This window comes from Pteropus alecto, unplaced genomic scaffold (assembly GCF_000325575.1).
Source record: "Pteropus alecto unplaced genomic scaffold, ASM32557v1 scaffold8, whole genome shotgun sequence".
Taxonomy (NCBI): Eukaryota; Metazoa; Chordata; class Mammalia; order Chiroptera; family Pteropodidae; genus Pteropus; species Pteropus alecto.
The window spans coordinates 23,816,323-23,832,252 of NW_006494609.1; the positions used below are offsets into that span (position 1 = coordinate 23,816,323).

The window sequence follows — 15,930 nt, forward strand, 5'->3', positions numbered from 1 at the left end:
CACCGCAGCTCCCACCTGGCGCGCGTTCGCTATTCGCGCCGTCCCGCCCCTCACAACCTCCTCTTCCAATGAGCGCTAGGAGCCTCGCGCCGGATACGCCAATCAGAGAGGAGGCAGCGCCTACGTCACGGACGAACTGGCCAATCCAAAGTCCCAATCGCCCCGAGAGGGGCGGAGCATACCCGGGCCGGCCCCCGCTGCCGATTGGTGACTGACCACAGGGTGGCAGAGGCGGTGCCCTTGCGCGGATTGGCAAGCACAGCGATGGGGCGGAACCCTGGCGCCGATTGGCTCGCGCTCCGGGCCGGGCTTGGCGATTGGGCGCGGGTGCTGTCAGCCTCACGGGCGGGCGGGGCTTTTGGCGGGGCGGGGCTTTTGGCGGGGCGAGGGTCCGTGTGAGGGTGGCGGGCGAGCGCTGAGGCGGCGTCATGTCCTCCGAGGTGGCCGCGCGCCACGATGCCAAGAAGCTGGTGCGCTCCCCCAGCGGCCTGCGCATGGTGCCCGAGCACCGCGCCTTCGGCAGCCCATTCGGCCTGGAGGAGCCGCAGTGGGTACCCGACAAGGAGGTAGGTTGCGGTCCCCGCCAGTCGCGCGTCCGCGCCCCGCGCCTCGGGACCCTCGACACCCGCAGACGCCCGGGACACCCAGGCCGCGGCCCTGGACCCCGTCCGCGCGCCCGGCACGCCCTGTCTCCCCGACGCCCCGCCTCAGCCGGAGCAGCCTCTGCTCCCCGTTGGCCTCCTCCGCTGCCCTCCTGGGGCCCCTCCCGGCCGCCCTCGGGCACCCCTGTTCCGCGCCCTTAGGGAGCTCCCAGGCTCCTGCCGCCCGCTCTCCACTCATGCAGGGACCTCGGGCACCCTGCCTTCTGCATGGTATCCTCGCTCGGGGCGCCAGGTGTCCCCCATCTCTCCCCCCTCTAAGTTTCTGTGCCCCTCGCACGGGCCTCGCTGGTGTTTCCGGGCTCTGCCCACCTGGATGTCATCTGCATTCCACGACATCACCTGGTTGAGCCGCTGGGGCGGGACCGCTGAGACCCAGTTGCAGCTCCTGCCCAGGGGGAGCGGAACCCCGTATTTATTTTTAGTACAGCCTTCTCTGCGGAGGGCCCCCGGGTATGGACTGCGGTGGCCGGTGGCGTTTGCGCGGAGTCGGAGCCTCCAGGTGGAGAGCGGGAGCGCGTCCTGCTCGGGGAGCCGCACCTGCTCGGAGCGGCGGGAGCAGACGAGGCCGCGGGAGTGAGGGGTCCGAGGCCAGTTGCCGCCCCATGGGCGGGTGGCCGCGGCACTTTCTGGAGGCCCTTTAGTGCCCTGCCGGGGAGTTTGGACTCCATCCCATCAGCCAGTGATTCGCAGCGACGCGAAGCCAGGCGGAAGAACTTTTCGCGTTCCTGCAAATCGGCGATGTCTGAAAGACGTCAGCGTGCGTGCCTTTTTGCAATTAAATGTGTCGGGGTCACATTGGTTAGTACCACAAGTTTCAGGTGTGCAGCTGCACAGTACGAAGTCTGTGTGCTCGCCGCCGGAAGTCTAGGCTCTTTCCTTCACCACGTATTTGACCCCTTGACCCCCTTCGTTCCCCCACCCCCCTTTCCCTCTGCTGACCACCGTCCGGTTGTCTGTATCTGAGTTTGTTTGCTCCTTGTTTTATATCCCGCACATGAGTGAAGCCATCAAAGTGCTGTTTTTTGTTGTTGTTGTTTTTTTAAGCACCTTTAAATTACAGCTCCGTCTGGAATTAGGACAAACTGCTTCTCCTGTCCCCTGAGAATCCCTGTTACAGGCGCAGGTGTTCGGCAGACGAGTGAAATCAGGTGTTTTTAAAGCAGTGGGCGGGGACGTGCCTCGCCCGGTGGGGGCAGGGCGGCGCGGGACGACACATGCCCGCGCGCCGCTGTCCTTTGCTCCCTTTCTGTTGCTCGTCCCCGGGCGTCTGGCGGTAGATGGCAGTCGCGGAGTTGAGAGAGGCCAGCGCACAGCGACGTTGGGAGTCGCCCAGGCCACTAGGGAGGCTTTGCGGAGTGGGTGGTCACTGAGCGGGGCCAGGCCACCGCCTCCCTTCGGTTTCTTGTCGCCCTGTTTGCGCTTTTCTCTGCATTGCTGCCCTCGGCCTCTGCGCTCACAGAATGTCCCCTCTCTCCGCACACCGCCCCCCTGGCGAGTGCTGTTGAAAGACAGTTAAAGGGGAAACAGGCAACATCAGGACTCGTTCTCACAAACGAGTACGTGTCACAGAGTGCACTTAGCTGTGGCAGTGAGCCGCGCAGATACCAGGGGTCAAGGAGAGGTCAGAGGAGCACAGTGACAGGGAAGGCTGGGGAATGGCCGCTTTCATCACGGGGGAGGGGCCCCACGGCCTCAGCGGGGTGCAGGCTGCCTGTCTATAGGTATCTCCAGTTGGTCCAGCTGCGGGGTGCGGGGGGGAGGGGGAGGTGTTCCAGAGGCCAGGCCGGTGTGTCACAGGGTTTTTCCACTATTGCCCCGCGAAGAGCCTCTTCAGACGTTTTGTCTCCAGTTGCACCCCGCGCCCCCCAAACGTTCGCTGCCGTGCGCCGCGCGCTCCAGGCGGCCTGGTTTTCCCGGGAAGCGCGTTTGCCCGCGGGTGGGCGCGGCGCGGGTCTGACGGCTTCTCGGCTACGACCCGACAGCCCTCGCCCGGCGCCCGCGGTGTTTCCGGGGAGCCCTGCACACGTCGCCTCTGCTCGCGCCGCGGCGTCCCGCGGGCAGGCGCGTCTGGAGTCCGCCGCGCTGTCACGCGAGCTCTTGCGAAATTCCTGCGAGGCTGGGTGGCGACACCCCCTCCCTTGGAAGTTGCATGCCCCTCCGGAAGCGCCCCGCCCTGCCCGCATTAACCGTGACCTGAGTCGCCAAGGAAGGCCCTGGAAGCCGAGCGAGCCTGGAGGAGGGGAGGGGACCTCCCAGGGCGGCCAGACTTCCCTGAGTGTGAGGAAATGTTTTTAAATTCACTGCGGCGGGGCCCTAGAGCCCAGAATAACCCGAGAGTCGCGGGAAGAGACAGCGGCGTGGGCGGCCTGGGCGGGCCGCCGGGATGGAGCCCCGCCTCGGCTGCGCCGCCTGGGGGCGGCCAGCGGGCAAGGGCAAGCGCCGCGCGTGTGGCGTTGCTGCCCTGGCGCTTGGGGTGCCCAGCCCGACGCACTTGGCTGCGCTCTGCCCGTTCGGTGTTTCTGGGGCCCCAGGTCATTGTGTGCAGGGGTGACTCGAGCATGGGGAGACCCAGGTGTGAGGAACGGGCTTCTTCGTGATGGTTTGGAATGGGTCGCGGGAATGGCAGCAGGGTGACATATCGTCCTCAGCTTTTCTGCCCATCCTCCCCGCACTTCTTGACCGTGCACAGATTAGTCATTGTCATCATCTGTACATGTTCCCTCGTGTGCCAGACCACCCAGTCCACGTCTGTGTGTCTGCGAGTATGTGGGACGCATCTGACCCTGTGCCAGGTTACTAGGTTGGGCCCAAGGGGATGCCCCTTAAGGTGTTGAAATATTTGGGGATGTGCGCGCATCTGTAGCGCTCAGCTTCTCGGAGGGGCTCCTGCCCCAGAAAAGACTGAGGATCGCTTCTCAGGTATGAACCCAGAGGGTTATGTGATCTCTGCCCCCAGGGGTTCGTGGGGCAGGGAGGTGGGCAAGGAGGGAGCCTGGAATGATCTCAAGGGGCTTGAGAGGCTGCCATCAAAGTGGGCTGGGGCGGGCCATCTGGGCATGCGCCCTCAGCGCTTAGTCACGGGCAGCCGCGATACTGTTTTTACCCGTGAAACCCATGCAGTTTTGCACCCCGCCCCCTATCTTTCCATCCTCGACCCTGGGTGTAAACAGTGCTGAGGAAAGCGTGGTGCTGTCACTTCGACACCGGACACTTTCGGTGCAGAGCTGGGGAGATCCAGAGCAAACCGGACTGGGGGAATTTCATTCCACTGGGTCCTTGGGGGTGGGGCACACTGCTGTGACCACCCGATGTGGGGTGCAGGTGGAGGTGGGGACGCAGGTGGGGGTGCAGATGGAGATGCAGGTGGAAGTGGGGGTATGAGTGGAAGTGGGGTGCTGGTGGTCTGACCTGACAGCAGATCAGGGGGTGCATCTCCCCAGGTCACAGCCGAGGGGCCTGGAGGAGAGAAGCCCATGAGTCAGGTTAGCGGGCGCCTTGTTCTGGTTGATGGGTGGGGACAGACAGGTCAGCGAGTCAGAGACGGAGGTGAAGAAGGGGAACCTGGGGTCTGTGTCGGCCTCGTCCCAGGTGAACGGGCACCTGAGTCTCGTCCAGGTCGTGTGGGATGGGGCTCTCTGAGGGGTTTGGGATCGCAGGTGAGTGCGGGCGCGAGGGGCCGGGGGCTGGGGCGGGCGGCCCTGTGGTTCCTCTGCCACTGTCGGGAGAAGCCCCACCACAGGGCCCAGACCATGGGTTCCTGGGTGGCCCGCACCCCCGGCCAGTTGCCCATGACGGCCCAGCACGCGGAGGGCCCGACATTGGCAGGCGCATCTTGTCTGTGAGGGGCAGCGGCCCCCCCCCCGCACCTTGGGAGCAGCTGGCTGGCATCTGTGACCTGGCGTCTGTGACCGGCTCGTCCCCTCCCTACAGCCCTCGTGTCTGCTCCTGGATCCCCTGGGATCTGGGTTTCCTACCCCCCAGTGACCCCGCACTAACTCACGAGTTACCTCTTTGACCCGAGTTCATTTATATTTCTAGGAGTTATACTTTCACTCTTTAAAAAGAGTCATTTTTCAATAAAGATACATCAGTACATGTATTTAAAATTTTTAGTTTTATGATTTATTTTTGAGGAACCTAAGGAGTGGTCTAGTGTGAGAGCCTGGGGCCAGTCAGGTGGGAGGGTGTGGCCACCCTTGGTCATACCCCAGCCTCAAAGGGATCAGACGCTCATGTTCTAAAGCTTTTTTTTTTTTTTTTACGGTAGCTTCTTTTTAACATTCCTTTAAGCCCTGCAAACTTTGTGTTTTTGGACTGTTTTACCTGAGAGAGAGATGCTGTCCACTGTCCCTTGGGGATGGTGGTTCGTTCTGAAGAGTTGCCCTGGGCACATTTGAGGGTGGCCGGGGGAGGGGGGTTTGAAGACCTCAGGCCTCCCATCAGCTCCGTCAGCCAAGGAGCGGGGCATCACCCTGGGGCCCTTTTGCCAGCCCGGCTGCGGCCCCTCCTGGTTCCCTTGTCCTGCGCGTGGCTCCAGCTACAGGACCAGCCTGGGCCTCCTCCCAGCTCCCCAAGTCTGCAGAGGTCCTGGCTAGCTCATTGGGGCAGCCAGGGGAGCATGCTGGGAGGTGGAGTGGCCCGTGTCCCTTAGGGACCCTGGGAGGCTTCTTCCCTCCAGTCCCCACCAGGCGAACTTGGCGCGGTGAGCGATGAACACAGGTCCAGGCTCCCGTTGGCACTGCCTCCCCGGGAATGAGGTCCCGGAGGCCGCTGTGGGTCCCCTCTCTGGCTGGGGTCTGGCGGCAGAGCATGTGGCTCCACCTGCACCCCCGCATGGGTCCCCCTGAAGGTCCTCAACGCCTTGGTGGGTCAGTCCTGCAGGTCTTGGTCCTCCCTGGTGACTGTACCTGTGTGACTGTCAGCCTGGCCCGCCCTGGCCGTGACGGTGAGAAGCTGGCATCTCAGGCAGCCTTTGCTGCGTATGGTGTTGGGGCGGGGTGCGCCTGGTCTCTGGATGGCAGCTGCCCAGGGCCCCAGAGCCGAGTGTCCCGGGAGTCTGGGCATGCTGCCCGCAGATCTGCAGCCATGGCTTTCCTCGTCTGCATTTGTTTCGGTGGTGGCACAGTGGTTAGACGTGGACGCAGTCCATGAAGTCACCGCCCGCCACCACGCGCGGTCTTTACATTCCCTGTGCTGCTCTTTCTACCCTGTGACTGTCGTGGAACTGCCAGGTTGTACTTCCTCACACCCTCCCCCTTCTCACCCAGCCCCCCAACACCCTCCCATCGGGCAGCCGTCAGCTCTCTGAATCCGAGTCTGTTCACATTTGTTCGTTCGTTTATTTTATTCCTTAGAGTCCACATATAAGTGAGATCCTACGGTATTTGTCTTTCTCTGACTTACGTCACTTACCATAATACCCTCCAGGTCCGTCCATGTCATTGCAAATGGTAAGGTTTCATTTTTTATGGCTGAGTAATATTCGATCGTACACATGTGCCACATCTTGATCTGTTTGTCTGTCGACGGGCACTCAGGTCGCTTCCGCGTCCGGGCTGCTGTAAACAGCGCTGCAGTGAACACAGGGCAGCATAAATCTTTACGAATTAGTGTTTTGCTTTTCTTTGGATAAATACCCGGAGGTGCAATTGCTGGGTCAAAAGGCAGTTATAGTGTTAATCTTCTGAGGAACCGCCAGACCGTTTTCCTGGGCGGCCGCACCCGCGTGCGTCCCACCGGCAGGGTCCGGGGCTCCCTCTTCTCCACGTCCTCGGGCAGCCCTTGTTTGTTGATTTATTGATGCCAGCCATTCTGACAGGCGTGAGGTGATACTGTGGTTTTAATTTGCATTCCTCTGAGGATTAGTGACCTTGAGCATCTTTTCATGTCTCTGTTGGTTGTCTGTATTTCCTCTTTGGAAAAATGTCTATTCAGGTCTGGTTTGGGAATCACGGTAATGGTGGCCTTGTTCCGTAAGTTAGGGAGCTTTCCCTCTCAAAGTTTTTGGAATAGTTTGAGAAGAATAGGTGTTAATTCTTCTTTGAATGTTTGGCAAAATTCGCCTGTGAAGCCATGTGGCCCAGGCCTCTGGTTTGTTGGAAGTTTTTCGATGACCGATTCGATTTCGTTGGCGATCGGTCGGTTTGGATTTTCTGTTTCGTCTTGACTCAGTCCTGAGGGAGCGTGTGTTTCTAGGAGCACATCCGCCTCTTCCGGATCGTCCAGTTTGTTGGCATGTAACCTGACGATCGTTTGTATTTCTGTGGAGTCCACTGTCACTTCTCATTTCTGATTTTATTTGGGTCCTCTCTCTTCCCCTGATGAGTCTGGTTAAAGCTTTATCAATTTTCTTTCTTTCAAATAATGAACTCTTGGTTTCGTTGATCTTTTAATTGTTTTTCTAGACTCTTATTTCATTTATTCTCTTTTCACGTGAAATTTATCTGCTAATTTAAAATTTTTCTTTTCCATGATCAACAGAAAATTACCTTGTTTAAAAGTCTGTCAATTTTCTGAATAACTTCGTTAGTTATTTAGAGGAATAAAAAACTTCTAGATCACTCTTATTTTTAAGGGAGCAAATTTCAAATTCTGGCTGTGGTCTTACGTTTAGAAATTGGTGTTTGAACTTGCCCAGACATGTGAGCCTTAGAGTGACTGCGAGACAGCCTTTGTCACTGCCGCCTGTAAGGACTCGGAGCAGCATCCAGGCCATGGGAGAGCCTCAGGGAGCTGTCCCCACCGGATTCTGTGGCTGATGGGTATCTGGGGTCGCAGGAGTGGGTGGCCCTGTGCATAGGCCCCTCCCACTGCAGGCTGATGTCTGAGAAGGCCCAGCCTGGACACCTGTTCTTCTGTGGTCAAGGGTACACTGTGGCTCCCAGCCTCCTTCCAGGAGCATCTGCCTGGTCCTGGCACCAGTGGACTGGTTCGGACCGGGCACGTGGGCCCTGGGGACTGGGTGTGGAGTCCCTCAGGGTGCTCCTTTGCCCGCGCACCATGCACAGGCCGAGGAGGCTGGGCCCGCAGGACGTCGTGGAGTAGGGCCCAGTTCCTGCCCTGCACGCTGGAAAGGACACAGGGACAGGCCTGCTGGCCAGGGCTGGCTGACAGACCCACAGTGCTGACCCTGGGGGTCAACCCCTTGTCCTTGCCTGGCAGGACGTGTCATCGTCATGGTGTCAGCTGCAGCTGCCTTTGTCCGGGGCAGCTGAGCGTGTCCGCTTGCCGGCAGATGCGCACTGGCTCTCGCGTTCGGTCAGAGGTCCGAGCTCCTTGGCGGTTGGTCTGGGGTGATGTGGCCATTTGAAGTCGCTGTTCCTTGGCACCTGGAGCAGGGCTGCCGCCCGCCTTCAGGCCACCCACGTGTGTCTGTGCTCCCAGGCTCGGTGGGTGCAGGGTTCCTGGTGCCAGCCGCACCCTAGCAGCCGGCCCTCTGCGGCCGCTTTCACGTGCCCCCCCGGCCACGCCGAGACTGTGCGACCCACCGGGACAGACACATGGCTTCCCTGGCTGGGACTCGTCACACCCCCATTCACGGGCAGGCATCTGCGTCTGCTCCTGCTGTGGAATGCCCCCGTCCCTCATGGCTCCGACCCTTGGCTCCAAGCGCCGGACCAGGGAGTTCCTAAAGTGACCTGAGCATGGTGACGTGGGCTCTATCCCCCGCCCACTCCCTACCTTGGAAGGACCTGCACTGCTGGGCACCCGCCGTCACCCTGCCAGCGCCCCACACCCGGGACCGCGTGGGAGCCGATCCGCAGAGGGGAGGCCGGTTCCCACGCCTCAGCCCGGCCTCGGCCACTCCGCTGGAGACGGCGGGGTTCTGATATTTGTCACCTTCTCTCCCAGTGCCCACGATGTATGCAGTGTGACGCCAAGTTTGACTTTCTCACCAGAAAGGTAAGCTGAGGCCATCAGGTGGGAGGGGCCCAGACAGACGTCCCGGTGCCCTCCCCAGAGGGCCGGCTCCATGGAGGGGTGGCCAGCCGCCTAGTCTGTCCCCGGGGGCTGCCTGCCCAGGAGCACCGGGAGGCAGGGACTTGGCCCAGGTCAGCCCGCACGCCCGTGTGACCCTAGGGGGTGTCCTGCCCTCAACACGAGCTTGGCTCGCGGCACAGGGGTGGGCGTCTGGGCCGAGGGGGCACAAGGCTGCGACGGCACCTGCTGGGCCCAGGACCTCGCGGCTCCCCGGCCCGTGACGGACGCAGGCGGGGCCGGGCCGGGCGGCGCGTGTCCCTGACCCTCGCCCACACTGCCCTGCCGTCCCCAGCACCACTGCCGCCGCTGCGGGAAGTGCTTCTGCGACAAGTGCTGCCGCCAGAAGGTGCCGCTGCGGCGCATGTGCTTCGTGGACCCCGTGCGGCAGTGCGCCGCCTGCGCCCTGGTGTCCCACAGGGAGGCCGAGTTCTACGACAAGCAGCTCAAAGTGCTCCTCGACGGTGAGCGGCCCCGCGTGCTGCCTGGGACTGCGGGTCCTCGCGGGCCCTCGGGCGGGGGCTGGAAGAGCTGCGGCCACTTTCCCGTCAGGTCGGGCCTTGGCCCCGTTCTCCTGGGTCCCTGGAGAAGCAGCTGCAGTCCAGCTGTCCTCCCCATGGACGGAATGCCACCTACAGTGTTGGCCTGACTTTGCTGGGCTTGAGGCCAGTTGGGGGGCTGCCCGGCGATGGGGGGACCCTGGGCTGGGCGGAGCGTGATGCTTCCATGGTGCTGTGACCATTCCCCCAGGGATGGGCCAGCAGTAGGCGGAACTTTCCAACTGGCCGTCGTGAGCCGTGGGTGACCCAGGGGCAGCCCTCTGTGGTCCCTGCTCCGGCCACCTCTTCCACAGGCCTGCGCGGGGTCCTGGGGCCTTGGGCCAGTCCCCCGGTGGGACGCGGGCACTGCGCCTCCTCTCCGGCTCTGGTCCGGCGGCCGCGCTGCAGGGCGAGGCGCAGGGCCCGTGCCGTCCGCCCTGGGCCTCCAGGTGGAGCCCCCTGCGCCTGGGCCTTCGGGACGAGCAGACCCCCCTGACCGGTGCCTTTTGTGTCCCTCGATCCCGGAGGCCACTGCAGCCTTTGTGCCGCAGCGGTGGGGTCCCAGAGCGCAGGCGTGCCTCATCCCCTACACGCGTCCGTCCCTGTGTCTGGCCGGGGAGGGGCGAGGTGTGCGAGGAGCTGGCTGTGTTCTCACGCTTGGTTTTACGCCCTCAGGAGCCACCTTCCTGGTGACTTTTGGGAACTCAGAGAGATCAGAAGCCATGGTCTGCCGTCTTTCCAGCAACCAGAGGTGAGTGGCAGGGCACTGCGTGGCACTGGCAACTGTGTCCCCTCGAGCCCTCAGGTAACACGTTTGGACACTCTGTCTGACAGGTACTTGCTCCTGGATGGGGACAGCCGCCACGAGATCGAAATCTCGCACATTGCGACCGTGCAGATTCTCACGGAAGGCTTCCCTCCTGGAGGTAAACGCCGCCTGCCCGCTACCACCAGGTGGCCTGGCGCCAGCCTCAGTGAAATCTGGGGTGACACAGTGGCATTGAGGATGGGGATGTGACTTGTTGGCAGGGTCTCCAAGATGTCTGCGTGTCCTATGCTGTGGGCTGGCGTTTACTAAGTGGCTCCAGGAACCCACCGGGTTTGTGGGGGCTTAGTATGTACAGTGATGAAGGAACGTGTCCCACACACGCTCCCACGTAGGGTCCGGTCACTGTTGGCCGCCCCCAGGGAAAAGCTCCGAGTGCAGCTGGCTCTGCCTGGTGTCCGGAAAGAGGCCAGAGTGTGGCTCGTTGGGCCCTCCCTGCTCGTCAGGCCTCCGGAAATGCAGCTCCTTTACGCGGCCCAGATCTGTCCTCTAAACCCCCGCGGTGGCCACCCCTCTGCAGAAAGGGGTGCATGGCCCGTGCCGTGCGGGGTACCAGGAACCCGTGGGACTGAACCGTCCTGCTGTCCTCTGCTCGCTCTTGACTGTTCTTCTCTCCTGCCTGCCTTCCTGTCTGGACAAAGACATTCACACTTACGCCAGCCTCCTGGGGAGCCAGCCCGCCTCCGAAGGTCAGCCGTGCCCCCGGCTCTCTCCGCATGCCGTGCCGACCCTGCTTGTGTCGGGGGGACCTGCGCCAGGGGCCTCTGTGAGACGCACACTCGCTTATTTTGGTCGACTTGAAAGAGGGGGTTGGGTCCGTGACGTGGGCATCGAAAGCGTAAATGAAAACTCCCCAGCAGGAGAAACATTTAATTTGTTCAGTTTCTGCACCCCATGGGGGAGCGTTCCCCCACATCTCAACTTCTCGTGGCTGCCCGCGGGCTCTGAGCAGGCCGAGCTAGGGGCAGCAGCCCTTCTCAGTGGGCTCCCTGGGCCTCTCCGACACCCCGCGTCTGTCTGATCCTCTGCATGATGAGGCGAGGGCCAAGCGGTGTTTCACCACCTCTGTCCCCCTTGGTGGCACCAAGCTGGTTGCCTGTGGCAGGCTAGTAAAGGTGCCCTGGTGCAAAGGGCAGGATCTGGAGAAGCTAGTGGTCACCCTCGGTGGCCCGAAGCCAGGGCAGGGGTCGCCACCCCAGTTGGCCTAAAGAATCCTCTGGTCTTTCTCCTGGGCACGCCCCTGCGGCTTCTGGCGCCGCTGCCCCCTTGTGGCAGTTTTGGGAGTCCAGTGAGCCTTGCTTTGCCAGGTTTTCTAGAACCTTCAACTCCCCAGCAGCGCTGTCCGGGGGGTCGGGGCATGGGAACAGTCAGTCCCGAGGGGCCTGCCCGCCAGACAGTCACTGTGTTCGGCTCTGCGGGCCAGACAGACTTGCAAAGGACGAAGCAGCTGGAGTGGACAGGGACGCATGCCCATGGCTGTGTGCCAGTGAACCTCTGCTTCTAGGAGCAGGTGGTGGGTGGAGCCCGGTAGGACAAGCCAGGTGACAGGCAGGACCGGAGTGTGGCTTGCGACAGTTTAGGAGGCCTCTGGGCCCTGGAGGACAGCTCTTTACAGTTGCGATTGCCTTCGAGGTCGGCAGGCCTCTCCCAGCCAGAGCGCGTTCCCTGCCTGCTGTCCTTTGTGTCCTCGCCCTGCTGGCCTGTGGGAGTCGGGCCGTCAGTCACAAAGGAAGAAGTTACAGGTGAAGTTCACTGTGTGGGGCTTGGTCTCCATGTCACTTCCCTGACTGCAGCGTGACTGCGAAGAGCCACTGTCCACGAGTGGCTGGTTCTCAGAGTAGGCGCTGGAACCAAATCATCCATGGAGCTGGTCCTGCCCTAAAGTAGGTGGTGTCAATCAGGCCAGCCCCCCGAATTGGTGACCAGGGTGGTGGCACTTTTCTGGTGTTAGGCCTTGCTTGCATGCTCAGCCCCCTCAGCTTTGACCCTGGTTCTTGGTGGGGTGGCTGTGACCGCCCGGCCCCCGCCCTGGTGCAGACAGGTGCGATGGGCTCAGATGGAGCGGCCTTGTCTGGCTTCCTGACCGCTGGCACTCCCACGGGACCAGCAGGTGCAGCCGCACTTCCCTTGGCTCTCAGTGGCACAGTGTGATGTTTGTCCCAGTGGCACTGTCCCTTTCCTGTGCTGCGAACTTGGGCTCGTCCAATAGAAGGCCTGAGGGGCCCGTGTCATTGGGTGCCTCCTGAGCACAGGCCCCTGCCCGAGCTGCCTCCTAGACCAGCACAGGGTTTGGGAGGCACCCTGGCCACCACTACATCAGGGCTGATGGGCTTTTGGGTGCTTGGGGTCCCCTCTGAGCCTTCTTACCTGGTCTCACTCCAGGAAGCAACGCACGGGCCACAGGCATGTCCCTGCAGTACACGACACCAGGGGCAGAGGGCATGACCCAGCTGAAGCTGACAGCCTGGGAGGATGCAAATGCCAGCAAGAGGCAGTCGACAGCATGGCTGGCAGCCATGCACAAGGTACAGCGGGAAGCTGGGCCGCCCATACCAGCTCCTGCCAGGACAGGACCAATCGCGTTTCTCTGTATTTCTGGTCACCTTGCAGGCTGCCAAGCTCCTCTATGAGTCTCGGGACCAGTGAGTGCACGCGGGCTGGCCCGTCAGCTTGAACAGCGGAGCCTGCTCTGCACCGCACAGGCGACCAGGCCGTGTGCCAGGAAGTGCAAGTACTGGGAGAAACAGACGTGTCGCTTACCTAGTGCAATATTCACACCGTTTATTAACTCTCTAAATAGCTTCCTGCTTTGGAATCTGTATTTTCTTTTGACACTTAACTGGGGTGGGAAAGACTGAGCTACACTACTGCTGATCTATTTTTGGTGTTACCTTACATTTTTATGAGTGCCAGGTTTACCGGAAGGTTCTGCCCCTCGATGCTGGTTTCCTTGGTCCTTCCACGGGGACGGCCTGGGCCGCGGGCACTCGGGCTGCAGCCGCGTGGCCCTGGCCATAGGCTGTCATGCGCCATGGCACTGGTCAGGGTCTGCGAACAAACCTTTGATACTTCATGGGGAGGAGCCAGCTTCGTTTTGTACTTTTCACTTTACTAAAATAATGGTACAACAGTTTGTATATAAAGCTTGATTAAAACCTATTTTGGAAATACGGATCGGGGCTCGCCTCACTGTGTCCCTACCCGTGCGCGCTCCCGCCGCAGCGCCGTGCTGCCCCGGAACACACCACACGCAGCCGCAGTGACAGACAGCGGTTTATTGTGCACGTTTACACGGCAGCAGCGGGGACACAGTGGTCACGTCTGGCGGCTGCACCAGCGTTCGTTTTTGTCACCACTGTGTACATTGCGCCCAAAGGTGACCAGCCACAGCAAGGGTCTTTACACATTTGTACACAAACTGTACACCAGACTCGTACATGGAAAATAAAGCCGAAGGGCCTGGATTTTAATGAGAGAAAAAACATTTCCAACATCATTCTGGGAGTTTCGAATGGTCTCGTCAAAAAATACTTTTGGTATAGAAAAGCCTGTCCGTACAAGTGAACGGCAGCGAAGGGCCTCAGTTGCTGGAAGCTGGGGGCAAGGATGAGCACGTGGTGGCGGCCCCGCCCTGCCGGCCCACAGCGACCCCCCCAGTCCCCGCACTCAGCAGAGTGTCCACGCTGTGAGCGGACAAGAGCCACACCTGGGCAGCGGGAGGCTGCGGAGAAGGCAGCAGCTGTGAGCAGAGGCTCCCGCCTGGGAGCCACCCGGTCTCAAGGACCCTGTGCCTGGGGCGAGGAAGCCCAGCCCAGCACCCAGCCCAGCACCCAGACCAGGAAGTGGGGCCCCCGCCTCAGGACTGCCAGTGGACAGGCGTGTCCCTACAGGTTCCTTTGGTAACAAAAGGGAAATACACGCGTGCCGAAGGGCAAAGGGTGGCCGGTCCCTGACGCCCAGTAAGGGGCGGGGCTCTATGGGGGAGCACACCACAGCAGCTGCCAGTTTCCACTGCTGTGTCAGGGGGAGGGCGACACTGGGAATGAGGGCGGCCTTGGGACCAAGTCGGAAAGTGTCCGTCTCCACTGGCAGCACAGGTGGTCACTTAGAAAGCTCGGTGTTTATTTGGATTTACAGTAACTGGCAAAATTCAGTCTCCTTGGAGGCGAAAGTCGAGAAAGGGCCTCGCCTAGGAGCCGCAGGTGTCACGGTGGGCGCCGTCTGCGACAGGAGCGCCTCGACAGCGGCAGTCGCTCCGGGCGGACGCAGGGTTAGCTCGGCGGCTCCCTGGCGCAGCCCGCGCAGCGCTCCGAGGGGGGACTCAGGCGAGCGTCCGCTGCCGGGGTTTGATCCGAGGGTACAGCTGGGGTGCAACAGACGCGAGTTAGGGCATGGCACTCTGAACGAGAATGGGGGCCGGGGGCCAGGTGCCAGGCTCCCCTGCCCTGCCCACCCCAGACAGCCCCGTGGCCAGCTCTGCGGTCAGCCTGAGACCCTCCTCCGTGCTCCCTATCACCTGCACCCCTACTCCAGGTCCCCGACCCCTCCCCAGCTCCTGGAGCACTTGGGACCACCTAGGGTACTTGTCCCTGTCTGAAAGCCCGCAGGGCAGGCCCCTCTGTTCCCTGCATGCTTGGGAGCGACAGTAGCACACCTGCCAGCCCCACTGAGGCACGCGGAGGAGGGCGGAGGCCGCTGCTCTGCCCCGGGACTGATGCAGTTACAAATACAACGCGTAGCAACCTACAGGCTGAGAACCTCCCCCCATCAGAGAAATTTCTAGGCCGCAGTGGTCTGCTCGGGGTGAGACTGAGTGCTCGCTGAAGTTCCCCATGAGGAAACGCTGAGCAGACGCCCTGCTGTTCCCGTGTGAGGCCAGGCCTGTGCCCTGCACAGGTGCCCACGTACGGGGGACGCTGGGGCGTGGACAAAGGCAGGCTCCTGCCCAGGGTCCTCAGCAGGGTCTGTCCTCACACTGGGCCCAGTGTTCCCTGACAGTGGGTTGGTACTGGGCCTCAGGAGCCAAGCTGGCGCGGCTGAGTGGGTCTTGGGGCGCGCTCAGAGGACTTACCCCTAGCAGGTTCTTGGGCACGTAGCCCTCCCGGTCCCCGAGGCGAGCCCACCACCACTCGGTCTCGCTCTCGTCCTTGCGCCTCAGGATGGTGATGGCGTCTCCTTCGTGGAAGGTCAGCTCGTCGCTATTCTGGGCCTCGTAGCCCCACAGAGCATACACCACGCCCTTGTTCATCACGCCCAACTTCTCCTGCACCCCTGGGACGAGAGCGCAGACGGTCAGGTCCCCGCGGCGGCGGGGAGTGGAGGTCGGGCTGTGCCCAGCGCCTTCTCCCCGGGCCACACGGCTGCCCTCAGCGAGAGGCCTGCTACTGAGCTCGGGGGTCCCGAGGCCAGAGTGGGTGCCGAGAGCATTTCTTCGGGTGGAACTCATGGCTCTCATCTAGAACAAGCTTCCTGAAGCCCGTGACTGAAGAGGTGGCCTGCCTGCACCCGCATGAGACCCAGCGGCAGTGACGGGAAGTTCATGCCCAGGTGTCACCTGTGGGCATCCTAAGAAAGGCCAGCCATGCTGGTGGCCCGGGCACCACCCTCCCCCACAGCAGCCTCTCTGATGGGGCCTGGAGGGCGGTGCCTATTCCCGTTGGTGGCTTTGTCCCAGGGGTCAGATGAAGAGCTGGGCCCACAGGTTCTCAAGTTAGGTGTGGGACAGGTGACCTGCGATCGCCTATCCCCGAGGCAGAAAAGACATTCCGGCTCTTGGGAAGCACAACCCTGCGTGGAGCGGCTCACAGAAGACTCCCGAGCTTCCGTCATCCGCAGACGCCACAGCGTGGGCACAGGGCATCCAGCCTGGCCTGACCCCAGCCCTCACAGGCCTTTCTGGCCATGCCTCAAGTGTCCTGGGTGCACC

General features: G+C 61.8%; 2 protein-coding genes across 3 annotated transcripts in view; one reads left to right on the forward strand and one right to left on the reverse strand.

Moving 5' to 3' along the window:
- Positions 1-375: 375 nt before the first annotated feature.
- On the forward strand, positions 376-13,178 carry ZFYVE21 (zinc finger FYVE-type containing 21). 2 transcript variants are annotated; one of them, XM_015599695.2, is made up of 8 exons: positions 376-566; positions 8,514-8,564; positions 8,935-9,103; positions 9,854-9,929; positions 10,013-10,104; positions 10,646-10,693; positions 12,387-12,529; positions 12,615-13,178. In XM_015599695.2, the coding sequence occupies exons 1-8, from the start codon at positions 429-431 to the stop codon at positions 12,648-12,650; spliced, it is 753 nt and encodes a 250-aa protein (XP_015455181.1). In that variant the 5' UTR covers positions 376-428; the 3' UTR covers positions 12,651-13,178. The 2 variants fall into 2 exon arrangements, with proteins under 2 accessions (XP_015455181.1, XP_006925665.1); XM_006925603.3 differs by lacking the exon at positions 10,646-10,693.
- A 264-nt stretch (positions 13,179-13,442) lies between these two features.
- The window catches only part of PPP1R13B (protein phosphatase 1 regulatory subunit 13B), a 46,693-nt gene continuing 44,205 nt past the window's right edge, over positions 13,443-15,930 (reverse strand). The window contains exons 15-16 of the mRNA XM_025042024.1: positions 15,076-15,275; positions 13,443-14,367 (exon numbers count right to left, since the gene is read on the reverse strand). Of these exons, the coding sequence (XP_024897792.1) occupies positions 14,326-14,367; positions 15,076-15,275 (242 nt within the window). The 3' untranslated portion in view covers positions 13,443-14,325. The remainder of the gene's footprint in view (positions 14,368-15,075; positions 15,276-15,930) is intronic.